This window comes from Mytilus trossulus, chromosome 2 (genome assembly GCF_036588685.1).
Source record: "Mytilus trossulus isolate FHL-02 chromosome 2, PNRI_Mtr1.1.1.hap1, whole genome shotgun sequence".
In the NCBI taxonomy this organism is placed as follows: domain Eukaryota; kingdom Metazoa; phylum Mollusca; class Bivalvia; order Mytilida; family Mytilidae; genus Mytilus; species Mytilus trossulus.
In genome coordinates, this window is record NC_086374.1 from 78558066 (window position 1) to 78579872 (window position 21807).

General features: G+C 30.5%; 1 protein-coding gene across 6 annotated transcripts; it reads right to left on the bottom strand.

Annotated features, from left to right (window-relative positions):
* Window positions 1-14: 14 nt before the first annotated feature.
* LOC134708057 (uncharacterized) lies at window positions 15-21596 on the bottom strand. 6 transcript variants are annotated; one of them, XM_063568336.1, is made up of 5 exons: window positions 21502-21596; window positions 13405-13462; window positions 2553-2657; window positions 1800-1943; window positions 15-964 (listed from the first exon to the last, which is right to left on the bottom strand). In XM_063568336.1, the coding sequence occupies exons 3-5, from the start codon at window positions 2629-2631 to the stop codon at window positions 801-803; spliced, it is 387 nt and encodes a 128-aa protein (XP_063424406.1). In that variant the 5' UTR covers window positions 2632-2657; window positions 13405-13462; window positions 21502-21596; the 3' UTR covers window positions 15-800. The 6 variants fall into 6 exon arrangements, with proteins under 6 accessions (XP_063424406.1, XP_063424408.1, XP_063424407.1 ...); XM_063568338.1 differs by having other exon boundaries at window positions 21480-21590; XM_063568337.1 differs by lacking the exon at window positions 21502-21596 and adding an exon at window positions 21331-21445.
* Between the last annotated feature and the right edge of the window lie 211 nt (window positions 21597-21807).

The following is a 21807-nucleotide window of genomic DNA, read 5'->3' on the forward strand; positions in this document are numbered from 1 at the left end:
TATTAACGTTCATCAAGCGTCTTAGTGATCGTCATTGTGCAGGATAAACTAGAAATTATGGTTGTTCTGTAGGTACTTAATGACAATTCCCTAATGACAGCAGTGCTGATTGTCAATTTTGAGAATACAATTTGCCAAATAATTCGTACAATATAGCATTATAGTTTTTCAACCACTCGCTCAACATTGGAATTGAAGTGACGATGCCCATAAACGCACAAATGACGTTCACTAAAACCAGAGTTTTTGATGGAAATGCATCAAACTCGAAAGTTGTCTATTGAAATTACAAATGTATTAGAAATACATAGGAGCAAAAAGAAAACATGTTGACTCATAATAACATCAAACTGGAGTTATAAGCTGAAAAAGGTCTAGCACATGCCTAAAAATATTTGAAACATTTCTGAACTTGTCACTTCAAACAAATATTTTGATAAAAATAAAAAATCAGTAACATTTAAGCAAACAGTAAAGCACTATTTACAATACATTTATTCCATGATAGCAAATAAACAACCATGCACTTTTAAAGCTCATAACTAACATATGCTTTAATCAAAAAAAAGTTCTGCACACAATTATGAGAATTGATGAATCAATTTTTTTTATAAATATTATGCAGTACTTGTGATTTATGTATGCAAGTTAGTCATGAAACTATGAACAAGACAGTTTGGTTATTTGTTTCATGATGACTGCATACTGGTATTCTCTTGTAAAAATCTGCAAAATTTCAAGTATATCTCCATATATCTTAAAAAATGACATTTGCAAAACAGTTTCCAAAAATTGATACATCAAGCTAAGTTTTGGACAACATCAACAGTACAACCCTTACATGTGCCATCCTGCACAGTACTGATAGTTGCAGTAGGAGTGGGGATTGTAATACTCAAAGGAAGGCCATTGCAAGCCAGGTCCAGATTTAATGGTGGTGCTGCTAATATGGTACTCAGAGTTCCTGAAAATTTAAAACCCCATGAAAAAATGCACAAAGAGAACTTTTTTAATATGAAACATATAATTTTTAAAAAAGATGGCTAAAGTCACTGCTAAACTGCCCTTCAATCAAACATATTTATTAGCAGAAGACTATCAAATGTCTGAAATTTCAGTGTGTCATCATGATAGGATTGTTTGTAATCATGTGTAGGACCACACACTAGACCATTTTGATAAGACAATTTTACTAGGAATTATGGTATTTTGACATTTATTGGCATATGGTACTGTATTAATGTAAATTGTTAAATTGTTTTTAATATTTGTAGTTACCTCACACAGTGACCATTTCAATTTGACAAATCTTACAAGAGTTATAGACCTTTCATTAGGCATTGCCAACTATAATACTATGACAATGATAATACAATGCCACTCTTGAGCTCTTTTGTATAACCCTAATTGGTCGATATTCAGTGTGCCTTCACATGAAAATCTAGTATAATTCAAAATTTTCCACAACAGTACCTACAATCTCAAAATGACCAGATACCATGGAAATTACAAGGAATACAAAAGCTCTTAACTGGGTAATAATGTTTAGGTTTGGAATCTTTGTTTAGCTTTATAGTCTTGAAATATTCACAATACATTTTAAGCTGCAGTGGACTTACAATTTTGGTGCATCAGTCTAGCTTCTCTTTTTTCTGGCGAAAAAGAATATTTTCATTTTAATAGACTGTCACTGGATGATAGAAAAATTGACAAACAGGACAAAACAATACATGTATACTACTTTCTTTCTCTCTTATTTACCCATATTAGTCAACATAAACTATTGACAGCGGTTTTACCTGAAGATGTCACCAATGAGGATGGATAATGGCCCATTAAGCCATCAAACAGTGAAGTGACTGGAAATGCTGGATGTCCCATCAGAAATGCACCAGGAATGTGGGCAAGATGAGCAGCATATGGAAGTCCAAAAGGAGACACACCTGCAATACATAAAATAGATTCTACAAACAGTTATCCTTATGCTACAACTTTTTTCAACGGCTAAACTTTATGGATAAATCCATGATCTACATGTCTAGAGCTGACATTTTTAATTGCTGGAATCCAAAAAAAGTTGGTTTAATATAATATAATTGAAAATCAAACAACATCTACCTTAAAATCATGTGTCAATGACATTTCATCCAAATCTGAATTGTAAAAGAAACAAAATAATCAAAGATTTTTTAAGTTTTTATTCGCATGACATCATGATTTTGCATGATGTTTAAGTGCCAAAATCATTCATCAAGTTTCGCTGAATAAATATTGTTGTTTTAAATTCATACATTTGTTTACTTTTTGAAATGCATTAGAATAAGAATAAAAGTATGAAAGTTGATGATTTAGTGTCATCATTTGGATGACCATCAACAGAAAAAAAACTAGAAAAAAATTTCAGATATTTTTTTTAATTCCTAATTCTAGAACTCATTTCTTCTTGTAAACAATCATGTCAATCACATTTTATTACAAGATTCTATCTTGGCTCATATTCACAAACCAGTCAATACATTCTGAAAAGTTTTCAACTCTCTTTAAAGTCTTACCCAAGAGATTAGCAGCTGCATTTTCAAACAAATTATTCCTTGTTGGGCTTCCAGGATCATCTTTCTCACCCTTATCCATGTTGACAAAATAATGTCTTTCTTATTCTGAAAAGACAAAAAATTCAACAGTACAAATTGAATTAAGTACAAGTGTATGTATGTTTTCATAAAAACCACACTATATTGTTGTATTCCTCATTTAGGTTCATCAACTAAAATAATTCAAACTTCAGTTCTAAATGAAATATATGAGTGCAAAAATTAAAACTAATCATATTGAAAGCTGTTTAAATTGTATACAACACACAACTATTTGATTCTATATGCTGCATAGAATCAAAATGATTTCACCTGATGAGGTATTATTATATTATGCATAATTTAGTTCAACTTTTAAATAAGAAAATATTTGTCATGAAAATTGAAGATTAAAGTAATGGAATTTTTTTAACTGTGGTTAAAATTAGAACTGGAGTTATCTACCATGGGGAATCTGATTCAATAGATAATTTTATAAGCTTCTTTAGTCAAGTTCTCAGTGTTTAGATTCCATTGTGTCAATTAGATATTGTCGGAATCTTCTTTAGGACACTGTTTTATTGATTTCATGAAGAAAGATTTCTATAATTGTCATAACACTTGCACAATGTGTGGCTAAGACATATCGTAGAATGGATTTTCTAACTTTACAATAATTGATGTCAAGAAATATTTTTGTACTTGATTCTTAGAGTAAATTTGCATTCTTGACTTTAATCAACCTGTATTTTGTCCTGTTCTAAGTATTCAAAATTTAGTATTAATTGAGGAAAATGATCTCTTGACAAATATTAATACAATAAAAATATTATATAAGTCCTGAAAAAAATAGAATAAGGAAAAATTATCTTATCACTAAAATCTTTTTAAAAAATCTTCTGCATGAAGAAAAGAAGAATACTGTATGCTAAGCAAGTTCATAAGTGTTGATATCTGAGTTATATGTTTAACATGAAGAACATGAAACACAGCAAACTACAAAACTTCTTTGTTTATGTAACTGTGACACTTTATATTGTAACCTGTATCTTTAACACTGGTACATTACCTTCTTGCCTCAGTAAATGCAGAAGAGAAAAAGTCACCAGTTTATTTTAAAAATTTAAATCTTTTGTGACCTCTATAATTGAAGTATAAAGCAAAATTTTACAAATACAATCTGATTAAAGATATAAAGTCTTCCAATAAATTTAAAATAGACTATAATACAAAACACTTAAAATTAGTGTAAAATCATTTACAAACATAGATATTAAGAGGTTTTACTTTGGAGTTCAGTTCATATTTATTGATTAAAATGTGACTCATAATTCACATTTAAATAGTGATGATAAAACTACTGTATAAACATTATATACTTTAATATTTATTATTGAAAAGTTCTTTTTCACTTTTTACCTTAGGAAGTTGCTGCTATTACCTATACATTTTGATAATCACTAAATACAATAAACAATTAAAACAGAGATATGCGCTGCATTTATATAATTTAAGCATAATGCAAATGTTGAAATAAAAATGGCAATGATGCAATGAACCACTACTGAAGGTGAAGCCCAAAACCTTCCCCAGAAAGACAAATGACAATGCTAATACAACTGCATAACAAATACCACTGACTTATCATAAGTGGTTTCCTTTAAGGGCATACGATACAGTTTTGATCCTGTATTTACAAGTTCATGAAAATTTGCATATAGGCTATTTTTTACCTGATTAAATCAAATATGTAATAAAAAATATACCTTCATGTGTTACTTTTTGAGTAAAATGAGGTTGAAATTTTGCATATTTGCTCGAAATTCAGATTTGTGGCCGTAATTTCTTTTTCGAAAGAAAGACATAACTTTTTTGTTTTAAAAGATAAACACAAATTGTTTTTTGTTAAATAATCGGTAATATCTGTATTTTATAAATATCAAAAAAAATATGCAATTTTTTATTCTGAAATAACTCATATTTATCAAATGTTCATGATTTGAGGAAAAAACGTCATTTTTTACTGCATGTTTATCAAAATTAAAAAAAATCCTCTATTTACAGTTTTATAAAATTTGGGTCACATAATCTCCCTGCAAAATGAAACAAAATGCCGTTTTGAAAAATAGGGGTCCATGAACTCGTTTTCAAATTAAATCAGTTTGAATGATAAAAATCAGTCGAAAAATGCATCTTTTCCCGATATGTCCGTTTGACGTCGCGAAAATAACAAATTAAGTTAGCAACGTCATTACCTTCTCTGTAACTGTATTGTATGCCCTTAAACTGACCCAAACATGGTCTCCAACACGTAAACTAAACAAATGTTTCAAAGTCAATGAAGAATTATATTGGGCAGGGCCATTTATCTCCATGAAAAATAGGATGTGCAATTATGCTTATACAATTGCATAATTGACTTACAATATAGTGGTTAAACTGACTTAAACACTAACTTTTATCATGTAAACTATGCAATAGTGTCAATAGACCAGGATGTATATGTCTATTTTTTAACAGAGTTGTGAATGTCCCCTGGTAGCTGTGCTTTCACCTGATATTTATTTTATTTTTTTAGAAAGGAAAAAAAAAGAAAATTGGCCAATCATAATACAGAATTACATCTGAAAGCCATGTTTTTTATCAAATCATAAGAAAATGATGATGAATAATTTATATGGGACCTGTTATTGATTATTTCCTGTCAAGTTTAGTCCATGTTACAAATGCTTAGAAAACAGCTGACAGATGATACAAGCGAAGTGTCATCTATGGCCAACACTAGGATTGTTGCACAGGGGAACATAAAGAAGCTGGACACTTTTTCACTTGGATGTTGACAATCACCGTTTGAGGACATAAAGTTTATGCAAGTTGTTATATAGCTAACTGTGTAACCCTCTTAAAATAAAGTATTGCTGCTGCTGCTGCTGCTGTTAATTAATCCCACATCTTGAGTACAATACAAACAATACAAGAGGCATAACCTTCATGTTAACTTGAACTAACAGTGATGCATGAAAATAAGGTCAAATCATCCTACTTAAGTGATGATGCTGACCTGTACTCTCTAAAATACACCTAGCTTACATGTTGACACGATCTTATATGTTGAAATAGAATTTTGATGGAAACTTGGATCAGGACAGTGTGTAATAGGTAAAAATCTCAGTCATACCTGTTGCTTACTTATATATAGAATCAATAGCTCCCTTGATCAACTGTACCTACAAACAATCTTATTACAGTACCTATAAGGTTACAAGCTTTAGTGAAAACATGAACCAAAAATAGTGAAGCTTGAAGGAATATTAATTCATTTGAACCAACTTTAAAATAATTGTCATTCTCCATTTTGTTGAGAGAAAAAAGTTATGAACATTACATATATTTCAAAAATCATGAAATTTATAAGATAGATTTCATTCAAATTTCACAGAGCAGAGTAAAACAGTGAAGTTGGCAGGCCAACAAGATGACTCTTATGAATTCCACATCAACAGTGTAAGAAATAGGTTTGCAGGTGCAAACTTCCCTAGTGAGAAATATATTTCAAAGTTTTTCCATTTAAAGTTTTGTACGAGATAACAATACATACTTCAGTCTAGAAAGGATGATGAGGTATCAACACATTAACTGGTTCTTATAATAGCTCTATGTTAATTCAGTCAAAGAACATTGATAAAAGAAAACGCACACAAACAATCAAATACATTCCATCAACTACAGCTTGATAATGTTTAAAATATATTTAGATTCTTGCCAATTATACAATGTACAATGTACAAAATCAATTATTTTTACAGAGATAAAATGATTTTCTACATAACAGAATAATATGATGGCCTCTCTCACTCAGGTGTATCCACATTTTCTCTTTAAATTCAAACAATTGATCTATTTTATTCTTTGTCAATAATAAAGGTAAAATTCCAGTTAATCACATTCTTGATGAAAACTAAAAAAAAGTTCACATTGTATAGATTATTTAGTAAAACCACTTTAATGCATGTGTGTAGAGATATATAGTTTATAGGGATATGTGGTTTATGTGAATAAACAACCAATTCAAATTCTGTAGTTCCATCCTGCTCTTCAGGCAGTCCAAAGTTATAGACCAGCTAGCACCTTTTTTAGGGCATATCTATTAGGTGCCTGAATCAACAACTACCCGTTCTAACATATACATAATATGATCTGTATATATGGATTAAGGTCATTACTTTTAGCTATTATTTGATATAAAATCAGAAATCTTCATTAATTAACTGCTGGTTTATCTAGGAACATGTACGGAAACCTGAATATAATGGATCATGGAAAAGTTCTTGTTCTCTGAACTCTGGTGGGTAGTTGTCTCATTGGAATTTTAAATACCACATCTCATTACTTTTACATGTAGCAATACCATGTATTCTAACGAAATATTTATGGTACAATTTGATTTTAAGGTAAAATCTAGGGTCAAATCAACAATTTAAAGATGTCTGGGACTGTAACATTCACTAACTGGATCCCAGATGAAATAAAATAACACCTACCTCAACCAGATGCTCCGCAGGGCGCAGAGGTTGAACCCTGAACGGTTGGGGCAAGTATGGACACAACATTCAAGCTGGATTCAGCTCTAAATTTGGATTATGATTAAATAGTTGACACAGCATAGGTTTCTGACACAGAATGAATGTGGTCTAATGAACTTAAAAAAAAATTTGCCTTTGAGCAATTCACTATTCTGTTGAATATTAATCCTCTCAAAAAAATGTTTATGAAATCTGAAATGAAAAAAATTGACCCCCCAATTTTTTGTTCACATCCCCCTTTCCCTTATTTCAAAACTGATCTCAATTCAAATTTCTAATGAAGTTTGCAACAATAACTACTCATTTAAATACATCATAAAATATTAAAATGTAAAAAAAGTGCTTGTTATCACTGAATGGTAAAGATTGTTTTAATCTATCAGTTGGTAGTAAAAGTGAATATATATTGTATAAAACAATGATTTAAGTTGATTCAACTACTATTCTGGACAAAGAAAGATAACTCCAATTGAAATCCAATTGGAATTTCTTGCTATTGCACAATATTGTGCAATAAGATATTTATACTGTGCAATTGACAATATTTGCTATTGCACAATACTGTGCAATTGAAGATTTCTTGCTATTGCTGAATACTGTGCAATTGAAAATTTCTTGCTATTGCACAATACTTATAATAATTTTGGATCCTGATTTGGACCAACTTGAAAACTGGGCCCATAATTAAAAATCTAAGTACATGTTTAGATTCAGCATATCAAAGAAGCCCAAGAATTCAATTTTTGTTAAAATCAAACTTAGTTTAATTTTGGACCCTTTGGACTTTAATGTAGACCAATTTTAAAACAGGACCAAAAATTAAGAATCTACATACACAGTTAGATTTGGCATATCAAAGAACCCCAATTATTAAATTTTTGATGAAATCAAACAAAGTTTTATTTTGGACCCCGATTTGGACCAACTTGAAAACTGGGCCAATGATAAAAATCTAAGTACATTTTTAGATTCAGCATATCAAGAACCCCAAGGATTCAATTTTTGTTAAAATCAAACTAAGTTTAATTTTGGACCCTTTGGACCTTAATGTAGACCAATTTGAATACGGACCAAAAATTAAGAATCTACATCAAAATGATTTCGGCATATCAAAGAACCCCAATTATTCAATTTTTGATGAAATCAAACAAAGTTTAATTTTGGACCCTTTGGACCCTTTATTCCTAAACTGTTGGGACCAAAACTCCCAAAATCAATACCAACCTTCCTTTTATGGTCATAAACCTTGTGTTTAAATTTCATTGATTTCTATTAACTTATACTTAAGTTATGGTGCGAAAACCAAGAACTAAAGGCTCTAAAGAGCCTGTGTCGCTCACCTTGGTCTATGTCAATATTAAACAAAGGAAGCAGATGGATTCATGACAAAATTGTGTTTTGGTGATGGTGATATGTTTGTACATCTTACTTTACTGAACATTCTTGCAGTTTACAATTATCACTATCTATAATGAACTTGGCCCAGTAGTTCCTGTGGAAAATGTTAACGGTAGTAAAAATTTACAAATTTTATGAAAATTGTTAAAAATTGACTATAAAGGACAATAACTCCTTAGGGGGTCAATTGATCATTTTAGTCATATTGACTTATTTGTAAATCTTACTTTGATGAACATTTTTGCTGTTTACAGTTTAACTCTCTCTATAATAATATTCAAGATAATAACCAAAAACAGCAAAATTTTCGTAAAATTACAAATTCAGGGACAGCAACCCAACAACGGGTTCTCTGATTCATCTGAAAATTTTAAGGCAGATAGGACTAGACCTGATGAACAAATTAACCCCGAGTCAAATTTGCTCTAAATGCTTTGGTTTTTGAGTTATAAGCCAAAAACTGCGTTTCACCCCTATGTTCTATTTTTAGCCATGGCGGCCATCTTGTTTGGTTTGGCGGGTCACGCCACACATTTTTTTAAATAGATACCCCAATGATGATTATGGGCAAGTTTGGATTAATTTGGCCCAGCAGTTTCAGAGGAGAAGATTTTTGTAAAAGATATATAAAATTTACGAAAAATGGTTAAAAATTGACTTTAAAGGGCAATAACTTCAAAAGGGGTCAACTGACCATTTTGGTCCTGTTGACTTATTTGTAAATCTGACTTTGCTGAACATTATTGCTGTTTACAGTTTATCTCTATCTATAATAATATTCAAGATAATAACCAAAAATGGCAAAATTTCCCTAAAATTACCAATTCACGGGCAGCAACCCAACAACCTGTTGTCTGATTCATCTGAAAATTCCAGGGCAGATAGATCTTGACCTGATAAACAATTTTACCCCATGTCAGATTTGCTCTAAATGCTTTGGTTTTTGAGTTATAAGCCAAAAACTGCATTTTACCCCTATGTTCTATTTTTAGCCATCTTGTTTGGTTTGGCAGGTCACGCCACACATTTTTTAAACTAAATACCCCAATGATGATTGTGGCCAAGTTTGGTTTCATTTGGCCCAGTAGTTTCAGAGAAGAAGATTTTTCTAAAAGTTAACGACGACGGACGACGACGATGGACGCCGGACGCCAAGTGATGAGAAAAGCTCACTTGGCCCTTCGGGCCAGGTGAGCTGAAAATGCTTATTTGGGTCCCTTTTTGGCCCCTAATTCCTAAACTGTAGGAAACAAAACTCCCAAAATCAATCCCAACCTTTCTTTTGTGGTCATAAACCTTGTGTCAAAATTTCATAGATTTCTATTTACTTAAACTAAAGTTATAGTGCGAAAACCAAGAAAATGCTTATTTGGGCCCTTTTTGGCCCCTAATTCATATAATATTGGGACCAAAAATTCCCAAAATCAATCCCAACCTTTCTTTTGTGGTCATAAACCTTGTGTTAAAATTTCATAGATTTCTATTCACTTTTACTAAAGTTAGAGTGCGAAAACTAAAAGTATTCGGACGACGACAACGACGCCGCCAACGCAATTCACGACGAAAATTTTTCAAATTTTGAGGTCGTATAAAAATGATGTTTTATTAAGATATTATCCAAATTAGATTAGTGCCAATTATAGAATAACCTTCAATTTGAAAGCTTTCATTAGAATGACATGTTTTGCCTTTATAATTGTGTGCCAAAATCATTCACAGTTTTGCAGAATTTTGTAATATTTTAAATTTATACATTTTTACAAGCTTACTGACACTTGTGCATTATTTCTTTTATAATGTTTTAGAATAGGAATAACAGTGCTGTAGTTGAAGATTTGTTGTTGTCAATTGGGGATTTGACAGTGGCAACTATTTAACTTCAGTACTGTTATTTCTTAATTGCTGACATATAAATTTGCTGTTTCAGAATCTAGGGTTTGTGCTTAACAAGAGCATGAGCCCCAAAGATAAGTGATTTATGCAAACAATGCTATTATCCCATTTTTTAGGGCATATCTATCAGGTGCCTGAATCAACAACTAGCAGTTCTAACATTTTATACATAATATGATCTGTATATGTGGATTAAGGTCATTACTTTTAGCTATTACTTGATATAAAATCCGAAATTTCAAGCAATTTATGTTGACATCTAAAAACAATTCTGCATTTAAAGATGATTTTTTTTTAAAAGCATATAAAAATTACATCAAAATATAGATTTGTATAGAATGATTTTGATATAACTGAAAAACCATTGCTTTGTGTCCATTTGCCTAATACATAGTACTTAAATTTGTTTGTGATTTTCTAAGCTTATTATTTTCCAAACATCTAACAATCCAATATGATAGTAAATGAACGACATCATAGTTACAACTTGATCAATTTTCTCACTCAAGACCAGCTCATCTTTAAGCTTAGTAACGAAAAATGGAAGAAAAAAGTGTGATCAATTATACTTTTCATGGAACAAGAATATCTGATATATCTCCCTATGACAAATAAATCAATGGCAGTGTTGCTTTTCAACAATTGTCTGGATAAGATGTAGCAGAACCAAGTTTATAATGTTTTTAAAATTAATATGCAGTGAATAGTGATTTACAAATAAGTTAAATGTATTCTACATGACATGATCAGTAGATATTGTTCTACAACAAACCCCTAAGGGTACCAAAGTTATTTCAATATAAATGATTTGAATAAAACATCTTTTCTACAAGTAAATTTGGCCTACATGTTTATGTTCAATTGCATAAATTCAAGGTTCAAAATGTTAATTCTTTTCCCTGGGGTAGAATACCCATAGATTTTCTTTTCCTCATTTCAATCCAGAAAAGTAATATAACTGTGAAAAATCACAGCATGTAGAATGAAAAATATGGCCAGATATTCCATTTTTACCAGTTATTTTTCACCAAGATTCTGGTATTACTGAATAAATAAACTTTCTTCATAAACTGAATTCTAGACAGAAATTCCACACAATTCCTGTTTTCATGTATCTTAGTATAAGTGGCCACACTTATTTATATTATCACCTATTTCTATGATTGCAGGTGAAAGAGATTTACCTGTGACAGGTGGTCAATACATTCAAAAGATAACCTGGTGTTTTACATGTTAGTTTGTTATCATGTTAATTTCATTGACAACTTAGGATTACTGAACCTTATTTCTTTTGTTGTTACATACATACATACAATGACATACTGACTCTACCAATGAAGTAATATGTAAAATATATAGATATTTCAATTCTCTTTTTTTTTCTTCATTTTTTTTACTCTTTTTTTTTAAAATGACTTTTCCTTCATACAACATAGAAGGAAATAGAAAGACTGAATGGTGGTATTTAATGTTTAGTGGGCAAACATTAAACAACATTCAGGACAAAAAATGTTAATATTCATGACAAAAACAGATTTATTTAGACTTTCCAAATAAACTTTCCTTGACCTGACATAAATAAAAACTCTTCTTTGTGTTCAATAGACAACACTGAAGAAAATGTTTAAGGTATAGGTTACGGCACATCACTACACATAGACACATATATCTGATTAATAATGTGCAAACCCTAACAGAACTTACTATTTAGAGCAGAAGCAGCAAATACCAAATCTATATCATATTATAACTTCTCTTCAATTTTTTATTCAATTTGTGCATGAATACTACAATTTTACCCTAAGGACTAATTTACACAATAGACAATTGCTTGCAAAGACAACCAAATGGAGATGAAAATCAAAGTTAGGAAAAAATACTAAAATCATTGTGTATTCTTCATGAGATATGACTATTAAAATTTCCAATTCTGGAAATTGACAAACTTGATCATTAAGACATAAAAAAATATCAGTAAATTACACCACATCTTCTTTTATTCATACATTCGACAATATATACTACACACACTTTCACAAGGATGTATTAAGCATTAATCTTGGTAAATTTTGATGTAAGTAGATCAAAACACAAAGCTGTTCAAAGTATGTATCTTGTGTACTGCATGCATGATTCATTATATGTTACAATCTGTGATTATAGTTATGAAAATATATATAATGAATTATCTTAAATTATTTGTACTTGTTGTAAGAAGGTAAATGTTTTAGGTAAAACTTCCTATTGCTAAATACAAACAGAACAGAAGTGCAAAAAACTGACCTATTAACAAACTTTAACATTCAAACTAAGCTCATTTCATAATGTTCATAGTCAATAAATTTGAGGGGGACATTGTCAATTAATCTTCATGGAAATGAAATGTCCAAATGCTACTTCAACTGCATACCAAATATCATTGACCTATCAGTCTTACTTCATCAAATCTGTTTAGGCAACACATGAAATGTAGCTTTATATAGTCAGCTTTATATAGTCATCTTGCTTTTTGGAGAGGAAGATGTGACAAAAAAAACACTCTTTTGGTCCTTTAATTTTGATAATCAAAACACATAAATCTTATTCAAATAATATCTTCTAGATGTTAACAAGACATTGGTTTTCATTTTTTTGAATTATTCTATCATGCTTCAAGTTTTATAGACCTTTTTGGTAGTCTCATGTTTCTATGCTTGCCTCCAATGGGGAGGTCATGGATTCGAACCAGCTGCTGGATCCAGTGGTGTTTCCAAAAATTTTCATAAGTGGGGCCCACTGACTGCCTTGTTTCTTCAAGTAAATAAAACTCATGGTGAAATAGATAATAAGAAAGGCTAAATTGGATACAAACTGAAGCCAAAAGCTCACACTAAATAAACCCTTGTGAAAGGTTAGCAAAAGTTGTTATTTCCCCAATATGAAATATTATATATAGAAATGTGCATGCATTCAAAAATTACCTGAGCAAAACAGAACTCCTTTACTGCACCATACTGTAAGTCTTTAACTTCCTTCTGCCTGTAAAAAAGGGAAATGAAAATGGGTATGCTCTTCATTATCAGAAACCTAACAGAAAATGTTACACTCTTTCTGTTCAATTTAGGATAGTTTGGTGGAGAAATAACTATATATAACCATAATAATCATTCTGGTCCAGTTGGTTAAATGGTTTCAGAGGAGATAAAAAAATTATGCTGCACTGTGAATAGCAGTTGCTTACATCATGGTCATTTGGTATTTGGTGGATAGTTGCCTCAATTGCAATCATTCCATATATACTTATATATACTACATATGCGCTATTTGAGCAGTCAAATTGCATTGACTGTATATTCACATGTGATATACAGTCACTGACCGTATAACACCTTGTTTATGACGTTGACAATGCATTTCCGTAGAGTTTTATTTATGACATCAATAAAACATACAATTTAACGTTGTCCGCTCCAAATTAAGAAATGATGTTTTTTACCCAAAATACTTCATTTAGAACAGTTTTAAGAGTTGCAGTATATAAAGAATAACCATATGTTGTCTCGAAATATCAATGTAATTTGTACTCGGCTTGAAACAGGTAGAAATGCTCGGCATAAATTTGTGATTCTATCAATAAAAGCAACACACAAATGCAAAACAAATGCAAAATAATAAAATTACTAGCATGGCTTAAAGCTATGCAAGTTTAAAGTTATACACTCTAATAAATATATTCAAAATGAAGTTAATTTGGACCTTTATATGTATTTTTGTATTCATTGTTCATTATTTTGCTATTGATATTGTATCTAATTTGTGTATTGTTCCCTATATTTTGAATAGTGATTCCTCTTTGAACATAGTTCATTTGATATTTTCAGGGGCGTGTCCAGGATATTTGAAAGGGGGGCGTAGAATAAAATATTTCGCCGAGCGAAGCGATGCGAAAAATTTGTGGGACCTTTTTTTTGCTTAAAAACATAAAATAATAGAGAATTGCACTAATGCAACGGTTCCTGACTTGGAGCATGTATATTTTAAAGTTAAAGTGTCAGGATGTGACATTTTTTATGCCGAGTTCTCTCCATTAATTGTCTATGGTATATTAAAATGATTGGATGGATCTTAATAGGAGTAGACCAATAACGAGAAATTCCAAACTCAAGGGTATATAGGAGTTACTTAACATTTCAATTCCTAGGCCAGGATTTTATTAACGAGAGGCGTGATTACGGTTGAGGGTCCATGGGGAAGCTCAGAAGCTCCTGAATTTCAACAATTTAGCATCAAATTATGAAGTAATCCCTCTATTTTTTATTAAGTTCGGGTTTCGTTGAACGACACACATGATACAAGACAAATAAACACTGAAGAATAAAGTTCTTTCGTTCTGAGTATTGCTTTAATGTGGAAATATACATATTTCTAGTATACATGTACCTTGACGCAAAACCTAAAATGAATACATGAAAATACTGACGGACTCTCATTTTCAATTACTAGAGTGGATTCATTAGAACCATTTTACGTGGATTTCTCATGGCGTAATCGTCAATAATTTTATCAAAATCAAGTTTAATGTCTCTGTGAACATATAAAAGAAGCAGAGCATTTAGGCGATCCTCCTTCATGGTGCTTCTCAAATCATTCTTGATCAACTTAAGGGATGAGTTAGCTCTTTCGGTGGAGCTTGACGTGACGCTCGTCAAAGCAAGTAAGAAGAGAACTTTCATGATGTTTGGAAATAAAGTCGAGCATGCCCTTACATCAGCTGGACTCCGAGAAATGAAATTTTACGGTTGATGATGACCCATCAGATTGGGGAATCAGTATAAAAAGAAATCAGAGTATGTGTTTAATTAATGAATATGATAAATTGCTTTTATTCTATACAATACTAGCAGATTATAACGATAGGCTTTTTTTTTTTTTTTTTTTTTTTTTAAAGGGGGGGGGGGCGTACGCCCATTACGCCCTTACCTGGACCCGCCCCTGATTTTCTTCCTGTAAAGGAATACCATTTTTTTTATTTATTTAAATCGTCATTTGTTATTAAAACTTCTTTCAAATGTGTATAAGTGTAATCATACGTTTTTTGATTGAGTTAAGTCTGCTAATTGATATTTTATCGTATGTTTTTATATGTTGTGATGTTATGCTATTGTTTCAGAAAAAGGGAGAAGGTTTGGGCCCATTAAAACGTTTAATCCCGCTGCAAATGTTTGCACCTGTCCTAAGTCAGGAATCTGATGTACAGTAGTTGTCGTTTGTTTATGTAATATATACGTGTTTCTCGTTTCTCGTTTTGTTTATATAGATTAGACCGTTGGCTTTCCCGTTTGAATGGTTTTACACTAGTAATTTTGGGGCCCTTTATAGCTTGTTGTTCGGTGTGAGCCAAGGCTCCGTGTTGAAGGCCGTACTTTAACCTATAATGGTTTAATTTTTAAATTGTTATTTGGATGGAGAGTTGTCTCATTGGCACTCACACCACATCTTCCTATATCTATATCTATAGGAAATCTTTCACATCTTACTACCTTTCAGACATTGCAATCATGTGACAAATATTTAGTATTTCCATGTTATTATACAAATTATTTCAATTAATTAGAGTAATTTTATAATTAGTATACCAAAACGGACCAAGTCACATGGTTTTAAGAAATCTTACATAAACACAAGGGTTTGTTATGACAGTTTTATTCTGGAATACTAAAATCTTCCATGTTTAACTGGACTTGTTTGTATGTAACATAAAAATTCTGTGTAATATATCACTATATTCTCTTGTCAAATCATATACCTTTAAGGGTTATAAGCAAATAATTTTTCCCAATTTTTACCTGTGTAAAAACTAAACTTAAATCTTTACATATGAAAATCAAAAGAATTTATCTGAGTCATGTGTTAAACATTAAATCAGGTCACTCTTAAATTTTATACTTAAAGATATGTTTTCTTTTGTGTAGTTTTAAAAATTTCTATGCACTTGTATACAATTTTAAATATTTGTATCACTGACTAACAGAGTAATTGAAAATGCTAAATCTGAATTGGTGGATAGAAGGAAACAAATTGAAATATCTAATTCAAAATATACATATAGATGTGAAACCACAAAAAATTATCACTTGAAATAATAAAACAAAAAAAATCTGAAAAATCACATGAAAAAAGTTACAATGATAAACTTGTGAAAAACATTTACATATTTCTAACTTGATATCAAATTTGCAATTTGTTTAGCAGATTTTTGTTTCACTTATATAAGACCTAAATATGCAATGTACCGTTGTTAATTAATCCAAAAGGACTTTCTTCAGTCATCAATGAAAAACTATATTTAGTTTGACTGTGGTTAGAAAGGGAGATAACTCCACATTCTCCCCTATTAAATTTAGCTTATCATTATTATAACAACTTATTTAAATTCTTCTTAACTGTCCTTTATACTGTCAAGAATAATTATGTGTAAAATCCTGTTCCAGCATATGAACACTTGTTTTCATGATTATGTATATAAAAGTTTACAGGTTATCAAGATTACTTACAAAGATGTGTTTTTACCTGTGTTATAAATTAACATTTAAATTTTATATAGTTTGTACATCATGAACAAGTACCTTTGATAACTTACATGTCAAATATAGCCTTTCTTCAATGAAGCTATGTAGATTTATTGATTTTGAAGGTTTATTCAATGTAAAAACATTTTTATGAAAAATTTATAAATTTAAAACGAATATTACTGTTAAGAATTGAATAAAAGCTTGAATATCATGATTGATTATCTAAGAATCCAGTTTAAAGTTTAGATTTTTTTAAATCAAAACTTTGATGACACAATATGGGAGCAGTTTAAGTTATAAACAAAGGTAATTTATGATTGAAAGATTCAATTATTTGCTCTTTTGGCCTCATAAACCAAATATTAAACAATCATGAAAAAAAAAATTGAACCTTAATATTAAGAAATGTCTCCTGAATAGTCCTGATTATTGATCCAATTAACTAAGATGATATCAGCCAAGAGAATTAGAAAATGCACCTTAATATTCAATAAAAAAAATATTCTTAGGTCAAAAAGTATCATGCAAATAAACCCAAATGTATTTAACCAAAACAAGCCTTGAAGCTGTGCCTTCAGGCTAACTTAGCCCTGTACTCCAAAAGCTTCCTTACGTCTTAACTACAATCCCCTTCCCTTTCATTAATGTGACCTACCAAATTAGACTATTTACTGGATTTGTTATCATATAAGCAACACGACAGGTGCCATTAGTGGAGCAGGATCTGCTTTCCCTTCCGGAGCACCCAAGATCACCCCTAGTTTTTGGTGGGGTTTGTTTTGCTTATTCCTTGGTTTTCTACGTTGTGTCATGTGTACTGTTGTTTGTCTGTTTGTCTTTTTCATTTTTAGCCATGGTGTTGTCAGTTTATTTCTGATTTATGAGTTTGACTGTCCTTCTGGTGTCTTTCGCCCCTCTCTTATATGTACTCAACAATAAAGTTTTGAAGACTTGACCTCAGACTCATTCAATACTCATTATAGCTTGAAATGCAAGCAAGATGAAGTTACTTACTCAAGGAGGGAGGACTTTATGATCCTTTCAAATTAATTGTGTATCTTAAATCCAAACATAAACAATGATCACCTTAATATTCTTCTTTTACACTAAGCCTTTCTCATAATCATTCAACTGTTTAATCAAGGTCATATTCTTCTTTTTACAAAGATTTAAATAGTCCATATATTGTTGTGTTCATCATATAATTCTCAGTAATAACCCATCGAGGGCATCTGAGTTCATTCAAGGTTTATGTTGCTTAATTTGGAAGTAAGTGAGTCATTTTTTTATGTACTGTGATCAACTATCATGACTATTGTTTCTTTGCAAATTTTTTTGGCCAAAATACATTTCATTTTTTGTTTAGACACATAAGGAAAATATTGGAATGCTGTAAATTCAGAAATTATTGCAATGTATTTATTATTGCAAAAAATGCAACAGGGTTAAATAAATCACAGTATTTAAACACGCACTCTTTCTCAATATCTCAAAATTTTAAATTGTATTTTTTACTAAAATGGCAAAATCGCAATAATAAATGCATGCAATAATTTTTGAATTTACAGTATTGGTCTTAAAACTAGTAGTTTGAAACGATTTTGGTGCAGACTGCATTGTCATCAGATTAAAAGACTTTTATGTATTTTTTTGCTTTTTTCAAAGGTGAAAATTAACCTTAATCTTCACTATCACCTAAATTGTGATCTTTTTTTCTAAATATTAATAATACATGTATTCTCTTATTCCTTATAACATAAATTTCTGTTCTTTTAGATCTTAAAGATAGCGGGAGATGAAGTGATATATTCTTTGCATAAAGTCATTTTGTTATTAGTTAGAAATTTTCTAAAAATATATAGTTCTTAAAATGTATAACACTAATGAGGTTTCAGATTTATTTTCACATCTGTCTACATTTACCCAATGAATATCCATGGCATTCATCAACAGTAATAATCAAGTAGTGAGAGAAGTTCTTTATATTCTAGTACATGTAATACTGGTAAAGAGCTCAAGGGCAAATATATTGTATATTTGATCATCAAGTATTAATCTTTAAGTAAACCTATCTAAAGTAACTTAGTATAGAAAGAAAAATCAATCCAAATTAAATCAAAATTTTCATACACACACACTTTTCAAGTCTCTGTCATGAATTGATACTATATATATGTTCAAACTGTGTATCAATTCAAATCACAATATTCAAGTAAGATCATATAACTATAAAACCAACCAACTTAGCTTCCTCCTGAGATTCTATTGATTACAGACTAATACATTACCAGTCATCAATAAATGTATAAGATACACAAAAATTAGCATGATCATCAGTGTAAGAAAAAATAATGAATAATCTTCAGTTCTTGCCAGTAATTATTAATGAGACTGAAATTGTGCAGGAAAACAGACAGAACAGATATTATATTTTTTAGGGAGCATTTTCACAATATTGACTGCAAGATTTTAATGAATAAATACCAGAATACAACCATGATATTAAACCGTTTGACCATGTGCTGACTGACCAAACTGACCATACTGTTACTCAACACACAAGGTCAGTTTGACATCATGGTCATTATCTTTTCTTTTGGACTGTTACAAGACCATCATTAATTTTAAAGTAATGATGAATGGTGATACAAACAGTATCAGTTACTATTACAAGGTTTAATAAGGCTTAACGTTTTCATGTTCTTTTCACACAAGTTAAATATATACTGGTTAACATTTTCTTCCAAAATAAATCATTACGGGACACCTGAATCCAAATCTCATCATAAATTTGAAAAATCATAAAATCTAACATTCAATGAAATACAATTTTTCCGCATTCCACAAAAATTGGAACCCACGAAAAATTAATGAATGCACAGTAACTTGTTAAATGAAATGCAACATTGAAATGTGTCCCCTCATATTCGTTAGCACTGTTGATCACGGGTGCATTGGGAAAGGACAATAACTGTAGTAAATAAACAGGATAAATGCTTGTGCTCAGCCCCTCTATATCATCTGACCGTGCAAGGGCTGTAAAGCTAGTCAAGGTCAATAAAAACTTCCATCGTCATCCTCTGTATCAAAAGAATAGAGGGGTAGCACGTATAAACTTCAATTATTGTAGGTTTAAGAATAATTCAATAAGAGAAGAAAACTGAACGTTTGTAAACATAAAAATAGACATGCTAATGTTAGAAAGGAAAAATAATACTTGGTCCTATGTGCCGCTTTCTACATTGTATTATTGTAATGAAGTAAATTAGTTTTTACAATATAGCGGTCAATTTTTCATTTAGATTTTGTAACAACATCTAGAGACATACACATACATGTATACATGTCAATGGGAAATGAAGTTTACAAAGAAATACTAGAAGACATTAAATTTTCAAGACTGTACTTTACCATGCACTAAACATGAATGGTCGTATATATAATATTATTTCATTTATGTTTCATCCAGAATTAACTTATACCAGTTTTTGAATCGCCGAACTCACACAGAGATACATCAACTTTGATATAGAAATATAACTGAATTTACCCAAGATCTGTTCTAAAGAATATATTACATACCAGCTAGTATATGCACAGCATTCATTTCCCAATAAATGTTTTTGGATTATTAAAAATTCATTAAGAAAATACTATTCCAGATATTTCTTTTACTGTCAAAGAAAAAGAAAAGACCATCTCTAATTCATATAAAAATCAATGTTTTCATCTCTGTAAATCTTATAAAATCTGCTTCAGAAATCTTGCAAATGCATCATTTAAAAAAATATGCATCAAATGTTTCAAAGTCAGTGAAAATTCACAACCCTAACAATTTAATTCATCAAAAATGGCTTCCATACAACTTACACACTCGATAGACTTAGAAATGAGATGTTATATTTATCATCTGAAGAAAATTTACTTTATCCCTAATTTACACCAAAAGTCATGTAAATAACCTTCCTAATTTGCATAAAATTGTCCACAAAGATAATTTTGTAATGCTACCTACCTTAATTTTGTTAATTTTCACCCTAATTCACGACAAAACTAGACAAAGGATTGTCGGCAAACAAACAGTGCGAGTTTTAAATATGGTGGTTTGTTGTAAATGATAATGGATCGGGCAGGGAGAATTAATCGTCAATAATATTCCAACTCAAAACCCTGACAAATTTTCGCTAATTTGCACGCGCTTTTCTCACATGTAAATAAACAAAAATATCACTTGTTGGGTATCATTGGAAAGCTATAAACCTCTTCTATAATGTTATGCAATCAGAATTTTAATTGTAGCAATCTTTTTTCAACAATTGACTAAAATCTACTCACTACTGTATCAGTGAAAACTGACATGTTTTGATACATATTTATCAATAAACGAAAACTACATCGAAAACAAATGTTTGTGATCTTTCTTACAACTGGTAAAATTATTAGTTTGTTGGACCATTTTTTTTTAATCTTGCTTTAAAAAATACCTAATTAAGAAAGTAGGAATACCAGTTAATTTGAAGCTTCTTCTTTTTCAAAGTAATGGATGATTTCTTGATTGTTTATAGGTTGAACGCATGTAAATCGACTAAAATTTGGTGACGTCATAAATATTTGCATATTTGCAAACATTTGACACGAGCAAGGTATTTGAAGATAATGATATATTTTTTATAAGGTCCTATTTTTCATTAACTTTACTTCTCCACATTAATATGAACGAGATATGAACAGACGACACATTTTGTTTGCACCTATTTTTAGAAAGTAATAAAAATAGATACATGTATAAGAATTAATCTACAGAATACCTGA

Excerpts from the sequence above, each read along its gene's own strand:
- LOC134708057 (XM_063568336.1), bottom strand. The coding sequence starts at position 2,631 with ATGGATAAGGGTGAGAAAGATGATCCTGGAAGCCCAACAAGGAATAAT. Across the intron at positions 1,944-2,552 it reads TGCAGCTGCTAATCTCTTGG|GTGTGTCTCCTTTTGGACTT; the intron begins GTAAGACTTTAA and ends TATGTATTGCAG. Across the intron at positions 965-1,799 it reads CTCATTGGTGACATCTTCAG|GAACTCTGAGTACCATATTA; the intron begins GTAAAACCGCTG and ends TTAAATTTTCAG.